The sequence below is a fragment of the Prionailurus viverrinus genome, chromosome A2, assembly GCF_022837055.1.
Source record: "Prionailurus viverrinus isolate Anna chromosome A2, UM_Priviv_1.0, whole genome shotgun sequence".
Taxonomy (NCBI): domain Eukaryota; kingdom Metazoa; phylum Chordata; class Mammalia; order Carnivora; family Felidae; genus Prionailurus; species Prionailurus viverrinus.
Window position 1 is genome coordinate 156,526,506 of NC_062562.1, and position 11,341 is coordinate 156,537,846.

At 45.7% G+C, this 11,341-nt stretch overlaps 2 protein-coding genes across 6 annotated transcripts in view; one reads left to right on the forward strand and one right to left on the reverse strand.

The window, feature by feature from the left end:
- Window positions 1–11,003, forward strand: part of AGK (acylglycerol kinase) — an 81,529-nt gene extending 70,526 nt beyond the window's left edge. For 4 of the 5 annotated variants that reach the window (XM_047834573.1, XM_047834583.1, XM_047834592.1 and 1 more), the window contains exons 12-16: window positions 347–494; window positions 934–1,031; window positions 7,061–7,131; window positions 9,038–9,122; window positions 10,175–11,003. In XM_047834573.1, coding sequence (XP_047690529.1) covers window positions 347–494; window positions 934–1,031; window positions 7,061–7,131; window positions 9,038–9,122; window positions 10,175–10,312 — 540 coding nt within the window. In that variant the 3' untranslated portion in view covers window positions 10,313–11,003. Of the gene's footprint in view, window positions 1–346; window positions 495–933; window positions 1,032–7,060; window positions 7,136–9,037; window positions 9,123–10,174 lie in introns of those variants that run through there. The other variant, XM_047834610.1, reaches the window with a different exon arrangement.
- The window catches only part of DENND11 (DENN domain containing 11), a 57,141-nt gene continuing 46,586 nt past the window's right edge, over window positions 787–11,341 (reverse strand). Inside the window, exon 10 of the transcript XR_007147236.1 lies at window positions 787–798. The gene's annotated coding sequence lies outside the window, so the exon portion shown is untranslated. The remainder of the gene's footprint in view (window positions 799–11,341) is intronic.

Consider the following 11,341-nt stretch of genomic DNA (forward strand, 5'->3'; position numbering starts at 1 on the left):
TGTCATTTTTGTGTCATTTTCTGTAAACCGAAGATAAACTCATTACGGGATGATTGTATGCTCATTCAAATGGTTGTTTTTGGAGAAGCGTAAGCAGTGGAGGTTAGTCCACGTGGACCTTCTGCTCTGTGAGAGCCATGGAGGCAGCAGTCACGGAGTTCATGGTTCTCAAGATAGAAGACAGGCCTTTGGTAGGAAAAGAAAGCTTGGGGACTCCATGCTCCAAAGTAGAGATGATTCCAGTCAGTGAGAGATTATTAATTAGTGTCCAGGCAGGTGCAGGTAGAGATACTCCCAGAGTTGGGACCGGTGTGTGCCTGACAAGCTTCTCTCTTCACATTAAAAGGAGTGGCCTCAGACTCATCAAGCCTCTATCTCGTACACGGGACCCACAGAGAGACTTCCCAGTGGAGCAGAAGAGACCCCTCCCCGGCCCTCTTTGTACAGGAGAATCCTGCGAAGGCTCGCGTCCTACTGGGCCCAACCGCAGGACGGTGAGCCGTGTGGTGGTGCCGCGGCCCGTTCGGGACTGCCTGGCGCGGGCCCCAGATCAGCGCGAGAGACTTCTCTCACGCAGGGGGAGCCTTTCAAGGATCCTTGAATTAGCCGTGTGTGCGCCACAGAGCAGGACCCGAGTCAGCACAGCGTCCCGGATGTGGCAGCAGCCCGTGCCTTTGCTGACCAACTGCGGCTCCCCCGTTCTGTCACCAAGCTTGATGTTATTGTGGCTGCTTGGGTAGGGGTGTCGCAGGCGTAGAGATGCCACTGGCGCGTGGCTCTTTATCCTGTGTGTAAGAGCTGGGGAAGGAAACGGGGGGAGAGTCAGCAGCCAGGCTTAGGAGGCCAAGCGGAGCAGCCGGCAGCTGGCCCTTGGTGGGGCAGTGGTGGAACGCTAACGGGAGCACTTGACCTGAGTCTCATGCACCCACGCAGCCCTGTCCCAGGAGCTGAGCCCCGAGGTCTGGAAAGAAGTGCAGCTGTCCACCATTGAACTGTCCATCACCACACGGAACAGCCAGCTGGACCTGACGGTGAGTGTGGCTCTTTATTAGAAGAGCATTTGGTATCTGGGAAAAGTGACTGAGAGAGAGGAAAGGAATCGGGAAGAAGAGGGTGTGGTGTGCTTTTAAGGAATAATAGCAATGAAAAGAAACAGCAAGTGAACAGTCCGCTTAACGGGCTCTGAGCAAGGATTCTGGCCACTGCTTAGTAGACACAAAAAGTTGACCTGTTCCCTTTTGTCACGGGAATAGAAAATTGTGGAACTTTACCTGAGCGACTCTCCATTATTTTTGTGACTACATTAAATGTATGGACTTAGGTCCCCAGGAGAAAAAAAGATATATATACATACATAGAATCCAGTCTGTTGACATACACTGTCCAGTGCAGTGGCCTCTAGACCCATGGCTCTTTGGGTTAAGTAAACTCTAGCACTCATTTCTTTAGTCACAATAGCCACATTTCAAGTGCCCGTTAGCCATAGTGGCAAGTAGCTACCACACTGGAAAGCACAGATACAAAATGTTTCCGTTAGTGCAGAAAGTTCTGGATCGTGCCCCTATTGACAATGCACCAAAAAATGTTGACATAATACAGAGGTCGGCACACTGGTCTGCCACCTGTTTTTGTATAACTCACAAACTAAGAATCGATGTTACATTTTTAAATGGGTGTAAGAAAATCAAAAGAATAGTTTGTGATGTGCAGAAAGAATAGGAACTTCGAGTTTCAATGTCCATAAGTAAAGTTTAATTGGAAGAACCACGTTCATTCACATACATGCTGTCTGGCTGCTTTCGTGCCATGACGGCAGAGTCGAGTAGTTGCCACAGACTTTCTGACCCCAAAGCCTAGAATATTGACTCTCAGGCCATTCGGAGTTTTCTGACCCCTGCTACAGAGAAAACCTTAGTAGTTTATGTTAGTGAGAATGCTAATAGAAAAGTTGTCCTAACCTGTGGACCAATTACTAAGATCGGGTTTTATGTAGATCCAAGTAGTATGTTTACACTTGACCCAGTCAGTCTGGAGACTGAACGTGGGGATTGAACGCATGAGTACAGTGGGGAGTTCGCCTCTAATGTTAACAGAGTACTGATTTGTTTTCCAACTATAAGAGTAATATGTGTCCGTTCTATAAGATTTGGATAACACAGCTTCCTTCCCCTAGATTAATTCAAGTTGGATTAAAGAAATTAGAAAGATAAAACCATGGAAGCACTCGACTGAAAGCTAAGTGATTATTGATGTAAACTTGGGGAGGACCAGGTCTTTCTAAGCATGGCATCTAAAGCAAAAATCATATTGATGCATTTGCCTACTCATAATGAAAGAAACTATAAACAAACTTTTAATGACAAATTGGGAAAAAGAAGTGATAGAGCAGGAGTTAATAGCTTTCTTTTATAACAAATTCTTAAGAAATAGGCAGAGGACTAATATAAATAATAGGCACAGGACAAGAATAGAAATTCACAAAGGACATAAACCTGAAAAAATAGCTTACATTTGCTGAATGTAAGCGAGGAACTGTCCTAAGAATTTTACATAGTGTCAACTCATGGGATCCTTAGAACTACCTTATCAGGTAGATGTAACTTTTATAAACATGTAATGGGTAAGGAAACAGAAAAAACTCTCAACACTGAAGAAGTGCAAATTAAAATAATAACTATTGAAATGTCCTAAATTAAGCATGCTAGTGTGCCCTGTTGGGGTCGGTGGGCGAGTGGGCACTCTCGTGCATTTCTGCTGGAACGGTAAATCAGAACACCCTTTCTTGATGGCATCTTGGTGATCTCTATGAGGCATCTAAAACATAAGCACACCTTTGGCCCTGTTAAGTATGTTTCCAGAATTTATTGTACAGGAACAGTCAGATGCATACATAGTATAGACATGCCCTTCTTACATGATGGGATTCTGAACACACTGGTGGGAGTGAATGTAGTAAGGTTGAAAAAATAGTTTTTGTTCCGGAGGATTTCAAGAAGAAAGATAAAATTTCTAATTACGCATTGCTTTTATACCCAGTCTCTGATAATGTGTGTTTCTAGTATTTTGTTCATGTTCTTCGTCGTCGTTCTTTTCTGTGATGATGGAATACCAGTGAATGGATGGAGTTCAGTCGAGGATGTGATTGTGGCTCAAGATTAGCCACATGCAATTAGAGTGTAGGGTACTGTGCTGCTTATCACCCGTAGCAGCGCATTCATTTCCTTTTTCCACACCTCTTTGTAGAAATAGGAGCAAATGCAATAAAATAATTCAAAGACAATGATGCCGCCATGTAATAGCTCAAAATTCATTTATCGTTTAAAAAAGTACGTTCAGAGTCAAAGAGGCTTTAAGGGGTGTGGAGTGTGTGCAAATTAGGATCTCTTGTTCAGCTTTGTTCACTGTATTTATAATAGCAAAGTGTATGAAACAAATGAACCAAGGGACTGGTTAAATACATTCTGGTGCATTTATTTAAAATGTTCTCTGTTTACGGGCATGGAAAGATAGTTATCATATATTATTAAGTGAAAAACCAGGCTAGTGTGGTATGCATCACATGATTCTATTTTTATTTTAAAAAGAAACACTTTCACTCTCTCTAAAAAAAAGAAAAAAGAAAGAAACACTTTCACCTATAATTGAGTTTGGTGAATGATGGAGGCAGGGCTTCAGTTTTATAATCTTTTCTGATAGAAAGCCAGTTGTCCAAGCAGCATTTACTGAATTTCCTCACGCTCGTCTCCCCCATCTGCTGTAAACCCCCGTTGTATTCTAAGTGTAGGTATACGTGGACGTGTTCGCAGTTTCTCTCTTCAACTGATCTGATTTTCTAGGCCTGGATTAGTACTATGCTGCTTTTAATTATTATCGTTTTACAAGTCCTTCAGTGTTTTTCTTCTTAAAGAGTCTCTTGGCTGTTCTTGGCTCTTTGACCTCTATAAATTTCTTAAAAGGTTTATTAGGTTTCACATAAAAATCTGTCATATTGATCAGGATTATGCTGAATCTGTAGATCAGTTTGAGGAGAAATGACATTTCTATAATATTGACTCTGCTATCATATGAAGTGGCATAGCTCTTCATTAGGTTTTTAATGCCTTTCAATGAAGTTTTATAGTTTTCTCTAACATGTTGTCTTTTGTTGGATATATTCCTGGTTATCTTAATTTTTGATGCTATTGTAGATAGTATCCCTTAAAAATTCATTTTCAAATATTTTAGGTGGACATGTAATTGATTTTTTATAGATATGTGATCAACAATCTTATGACCAAGTTCTGATTTATCATTTATGGATTCCTTTGGATTTCCTAGGGATTCATCCATATCAGCTGCAAGTGGTGCAAGTTTTGTGTTTCCTTTCAACTACTTGGCCTTCTAATCTTTTCTCTTACCGCCGTGGCTGGGACCTCAGTTGAGTGTTAAGTAGAAGCAGGGCTAGCAGACATCATTGTCTTACTCCGATGTAGACAGAAAGGTTTCGTGGCTTCATTCTTGAGTTTGATGGGACTTTTTAAAAATGTTTATTTACTTTTCTGAGAGAAAGAGAGAGAGAGAGACAGAGTGTGAGTGAAGGGAGGCGTGGAGAGAGAGGGAGACACAGAATCTGAAGCAGGCCTCAGGCTGAGCTGTCAGCACAGAGCCCGACGCGAGGCCCAAACTCATGAACCACGAGATCATGATCTGAGCCAAAGTCGGACGTTTCACTGACTGAGTCACCCAGGTGCCCCTTGATGGGATTTTTCTGTAGACACCTTTTGGAAGATGAAGGAAGTTCCCTTCTGTTCCTAATTTGCTAAGGGTTTTTTTTTTTTTTTAATCATGAATGGATATTTAATTTTATCACATCCCTTTCCAGCATCTACTGAGTGAGTCTTCTCATGTAATTCTGTGTGTCTACGATGTTGATTTTTGCACATGCACTATTTGTAAAAAACAAATCCTAGTCTTCTGTGTATAACTGTCTACTTCTCCCCTTAGATGGCTAATATGCTTTTCAATCTCAGTGTGTCCACAACAGCTCCTGTTCTTTTCTTCCACCCCTGGATGCTGGTGCTCCATCCAGACTCCCCATTGCTGTTGACTGTAATTCCATTCTGTCTGTTGTTCAGGCCAAACATCTTGAAGCCACCCTCTTTCCCCTCCACATCTTTGTGGAAGTGCTGGTGGCTTCACCTTCTAATTACTGCCAGTGCTTAGCACGATCTCCCCGAGTCACTGCTCTAAGCCACCATCATCTGCCTGGGTGATTCCAGTGGGTTCCTAAGTGGTTGCCCTGCTCCCCCCACCTTCCTCCTATTGTAACTACAGCAGCCAGAGAGGTCCTATTAAAATGAAGCCAGATCATATTTCTCTGCTTAGAACCTTCCAGTGACTCCTCATTTCACTCAACCTAACAGCTAAATTCCTTGGAATGGTCTATAGGCCGTAGGGCTCTGGCCTCCCTTCTTCTCTGACTTCCTATTTTCCCCTTCTCTCGCTCTACTCCAGCTACACTGGCTTCCTCACTGCTCTTGGGCTTGTCGAGCATGCTTCCATCTTCGGCGCCCACCCTGGTGGTTCTCTTTGTGTGGATTGCTCTTCCCTAGGCCAGTGGTTCTGAGTACAGTCCTTGGGAAGTTGTTAGAAATGGACATTCTCGGGCCTTACCCCAGGTCTACTGAGCCATAATCTGAGAATGGGGCCAGAGTCTGAGTTTTAACAAGCCTTGCAGGTGATACTTGCTGAAGTCTGAGAACGACAGTCCTGGATATCCACGTTGTTAATTCTCTCACCTCCTTGAGGTGTCTGCTCAGAGATCACCCTCTCCCCACACCCCTGCCACCTGAGTAAGGCTCACCTGGACCCCTACCACCCGTACCATCTGGTGTTTCTTGTGCTAGTTTTTATCTCACGTTCCTAATAAAGTCTCCTATACTTCTAATATACTTGTTTTCTAATATATTCTGTAATTTACCATGTATGTTTCTATGTAATTTGCTATTTTTGCACTGATACACTCTCACATGCTTCTAGTATATTCTATAACTTATTATGGTTAGGGTTTATTTTTATTTTTTATTTTTTTGGTTCTCTCCACTCCCCAGTCAAATATAAACTCTTCATAAGCAGAAATAATTGTGTTTTTTTTTTAGTTCACTGATGTAACTCACACACCTAGAAGAGTTTATGGTAGTTGACACTCAGCAAGTTGTTGAATAAAAGGTGAACCCAGAGCACAGTCATCCCCTCTATGATCTGTAATTCCTGGGAGAGAGAGAAAGTTGTGCTTTGGTAGTGCTCTTTAGTCTTAGGCAAAGGCTGTCTGCTCTCAGCAGATATCCTGGGGCGACAGATTCTGAACCTGTCCAAAAAGAAACAAAACCTCTACCTGAAGCAGACACAGACCAGATTTGTATCGCTAGCCACGGCCTGGTAGTAAACGGGGGCGGAGGGGTATAAGAACCCAGTCTGGTTTTATAGCCACTTCCTCATAGCTCCGTTCTTCCAGAGCTCTCGGTGGTCCGTAATGAAAAGTTTTAAAAACACTACCATGGCAGAATCGAGGCTGTGGACCTTCAACTCTGGTCGCATATCAAAACTGCACGTAGAACATTAAAAAACACAGGTCGTGGGACCCCGCACACCGAGCAGCGGCTCCAGCCGGTGTGGGGTGATGCTGGCGGACGGTGAGGATCCGGGCTTTGCCGGTGGCGGGGCTGAAACCTGGCCTGCAAGGGAGGGAACTGTACACACCAGAACAGCCCCGATGATGAGTGAAAGCCTCACAAATGTCCCGCTCGGAGTTCCGACAAACCTGAGTTTTCGTTTCGCTGTCTGGGGAGTAGGAACCAACCAAACAAGCAAGCAGTGATTAGCTTCATGCTACGTAAATTGTACCTCAACCAGAGTCTTAATGTAAAAGAAAGAAAGGGAGTGCATTCAGGATGGAGTTACTGCAAGTAAAGGCCTCTGTATAATAAAGAGCTTCAAAGTATAAAACTCTGGGGCAAAGGAGGACAACAGGCCGCGTTCGCCAAAATGTAGAGTGCTAATGTTCGTCTTCCTGACCTTGTAGAGCAAAGAAGACTTCATGAACATCTGCATTGAACCCGACACTGTCAGCAAAGGAGACTTCATAACCATAGGGTAAGTGGACTGGGCTCCTAGGAAGTGCGGGCTCAGTGTTTGTATCCTCAGAAACACTCTTCAGAGCGCGTGCCCAGGAAGCCTCAGATGGAGACCCGGCAGAGGACTCATCTGCTTTGGGGACCGAGACGCCTTCTTTCTTTCAAATAGCTGGGCTGACGGGCAGAGCACAGCTCTCCTGCTTTGGCCTTCCCTGTTCATTTTGGGAAAATCACGTCGTGGGAGCACGCACTGCCTTTCCAACGAAGTGAAGGGTTCTGTGTAGCATTGCACAGTGTCCAGGATTTTGGCTTCAGGGTCACAGTTACTGGATACAAACCTGGATCTGCCACGTCCTGGCCTCGTGACTTGGGCAAACGCTTTAACTTCTCTGGCTCCTTTCCTCAGTGTGTAGAAAGGAATACTGTAATCCCATCTCACTACCTCAGGGTTGTCTTTGAGTCTCACATGAGAGTATGTGTGGGAAAGTCCTTGCTGTGAAGCACTTCACAGGGTGGGTTACTATGGACGTCGGTCCACCTTGTCCTATTCCCAGGGCAGTAATGAAAAACCTGAAAAGGTATTGAGTACCTTGGACATTCTCCAGGCTTTTCCCCTTTTCCACTAGCAAATATCCTCCAGTCCTGATTTGTTAAGGCCGACCTCTGCCAGAGTTTTATTGGTTAAGAACGGCCTAAACCCTCCCCCCACCAGTCTTCCACCCCTCTGAGGAGGCTGCGTGTTGCCATGCCAACTGGTAATCTGCTCAGCTATGTTATTTTGTGCTTTGTCCCAGAGCTCCCTCTTGTGCCCGTCTAAGGATTAGACATTGCTGCTGCCGCAGCCCTGTCTCCATGGCTACTCCATTGTCTGCAGCAGAACCCGCAGCAGAATGGCTTTCATTGGTTTGTGTTGTTCTTGCCTTTGCTACAGTCTTCAAATGAATAGCTGATTCTGCAGCCTTTGATTTCCTTGCCGTATCTGTCGTAGAAGGAAGAAGGGAAAAGCCTTTCCCTTCTCCTAGAGGTTGTTCAGAAGCCACACACTGTCTTGATTGAGAGTCTGGCCCACGGGGCCAGCTGTGCTCAAATTTCCTTCATAATACTGACGTCCAAAACTGAGACCAAAAACTGCTTATGTTTTTGTTGCTTCGTGTAGGTGAAGTCATGATGCTCTGCATCATTGCCGTCGACATTTTCATCGGCAGCAGTAACACGGTTTCCTTTGGTCTCTACAGGAAGCGAGATTCAGTCATGTCCGTTTCCTCTGGGTCTCTGAATAGAACATCGTGAAGCTGCTTTAGAAACCTCTGAAGTTCCGTATACTAACGAATTGGTTATCAATTAATGATAAAGAACGGACTAACTTGGATTAGCTTTTGCTCTCTCCACTGACCGTGACAAGCTCTCCAGGGTGTATGTGCATGAGGCGGGGTGTGTGGTCTGCTCGCTGTGCTCCCAGGTAGATAGCGGTATATGCCAAGTGGTCTGTTAACGTGAATATAGAGCGTCCCCAGAACTGGTTGTTCATATACATCTATAACAGAAATGTCTCCTTTAAATTAGAATAAAAATATTTTCTCCTTAAGTAATGATGGACTCACAAGTATCAGATAGCAAAAGTTTAGTAAGTTCCCTACAAAAATTTCAATTCGTTCTAACTTTTAAATGGAGGATTAATAGCCCAAGAATTAGGTACAAAATCACTCCATCCTAACTTGCTGCACCATTCTTTTCAGCAAATTAACCTTCTCAATCTAGAATGTATCACATGGCTAAGCAAGAATCAGTGTGGGAAAATTCTTCGCCGAACCCCGCGGTTCATCCCGTCACAAGCCCGTCTGTTCACTCCAACAAAAGAACTTGCTGTGCTCCGGCAGTCAAACGCAGTTGCCGGTGCCCAAGTGTGCTTTTTCTTGTACCGACAGAAGCAAAAAGGTGAGGGACCCCAGGCTGCGGGCGGCTGGCACCGAGTGTCTCCAGGCCAGCCAGTGCACCCTGCTGCTTCCTGAGGTGAGCGGGGGTGGGGGGCTCCGCTCCCACAGCTCTGGGTTGTCTTGGTCCATCTGCCTTTCCAGTGCCAGACCCGCACGTGGGCGCCTAGCATGGGCGGAGAGCACTTTGCCAGGCTCTGGGAGACCTGGGGAGCCGAGAGCACCCCCTGCCTGCGACGGGGACCGGACCGAGGTGCGGGCTTCCCGCAGACTTCCAGTGTTTTCAAGCCAGGGTTGTGTAAAGCGACCTTTGTGGCTCCTCAGCCTTTATTCTTCCGAGTGTAAAGTAGGCAGAGGCTGCCATCACAGAATTTTCTAGCTGGCAGACACTCCTCGTGGATTCTACCTTCGCATTTTTTATAAAGGATCAGGAAACCACGTTGGGGATGGCAGTAAGTTTTTCTGTATTACAAAATGCCAAGCTTAGAATAACCCATCGAAGTGGGGGAAATGTTAGGAATATAATCCAAATTACGTAGTTACTCTGTGAGTAATACCTCAGGAAAAAGAGTTGCTGCAGATGGCTTTGGCAGGCTTCATCATCCCATGGCATTCAAAAAGGATTGTAGGTAAAACAGAAGCTGTCCCCACCGTGGGTGGCACCACAGTTTCAACATAGCAAATGTGGAACTAAATGCACAAATTATGGAAGGTTTTGTAGCACCTGTAATATTAATATTGCTGTGCTTTAGCTATAAGGCTAAGCAAGTCCTCCAGAAGAACCATGCAAACCATCAGGTGGACAGAGTGGTTTTCCTAGGTCCTAGAACGTTATTAAGTTTAGGAAGTCCTGTAAGATGTGGCAGGACCCCCGTATTTTAGTAAGTATTTTAAAATCCTAACCTTGTTTCTCGACTCCCCAAAAAAATACCTGGGAAGAGAGAGAAGCCAAACAAGGGGAGGGGGAGAAAAAAAAGAGCCGGTGCCAGAATGGAGACATTTCCGGAACCAGCACCAGTCAGAGGCAGTGACACGGGTTTTTTAAAGAACGGGAGGGTAATTCCCTGCGCGAGGGTGATGTTGTCCGGGGGCTGCGGGGGTGAGAGCCCTTGCGAATACTCTTCTCCGTAGGGCACCGGGGGCTCTTTCAGCATCGACAGCGAGGAGTACGAGGCGATGCCCGTGGAGGTGAAGCTGCTGCCCCGGAAGCTGCAGTTCTTCTGCGACCCCAGGAAGCGGGAGCAGCTGCTGCCGCGCTCGGCCCCGTGAGCGCCCAGGGAGCCGCGGCACCCCCGGTGGGACCCAAAGGGAGCAGAGGCCTCGGCAAGTACCCGCCCCTCCCCGCGGCCCCGGCCCGCCCCCCTCCCCTCGCCGCGCATGCTCCTCCTTCCGTGTGACCACTGTCCCCCTCCGTGGCGCCGTCCCCGCCGGGGGCCCGCGTGCGGTGGAGGGAAAGGGGCCCGACCTCGCGCCGGCCCCCAGGTGCAGCCGGGCTTCTCCATGGGTGCTGCTGCTTTCTGAGCTCAGATTTGAATGTCGCTGGTCTCCGTCCTCCCCTCAGTCCAGAAACCTGTGAGGTGTTTCCCCCTCAGCCGCGATGCTGTAAGATACTAGTTTGTATTATTTTTTCCAGTAGCGCTTAAGTATTGGTTTGCATGAGAACCACCCGGGGGTGCATGCCGAAAACCTAGCAACTCAAGCTGGGGGTGGAGCCCCGGGATCTGCATTTCTAATTAAAAGCCCAGGTGCTTCTTCTACTCCATGCGGTCCCCCAGCCTTGCTGGTCAGTGTGGCAAAGCACACCAGCCACCGTTCACGCACCCCTACGAGTATTTTGGAAGATCGTGTATCCCTCACACTTTCTAGATATCACCTTAAGAGTTGCCAGTATGTGTATTTCCTGGTGTCATGTAAATATTGGTTATTTTAAAATAAAGCTGTTATATCACTCTTTTAAACATATTTGGTGCAATTTAAATATACAGCAATTTGACTCTCATCCTCCATTTACAAAAATACACGAATAGGTTCTTTGGTTATTTCTATACACTTCCAGCAAAGAATGCTATCGTGATCTATTTTCATGCTTGAAATTTTATCACTTGCCCTATTTTCTTGCCAACAAAAAATATAAATGGAAATTCTTTAGTGTTAACCCAGAACTAATATTGTTTTCATCCATTTTATTTCAGTAATTTTTAATTACCAAAAATGGATACTATAAACACTTTATGAGAATGCTCTTTATCCTAGTGAGTTCAAGAACACATGTTACTTACAGCTTAGAACAGGACTCAA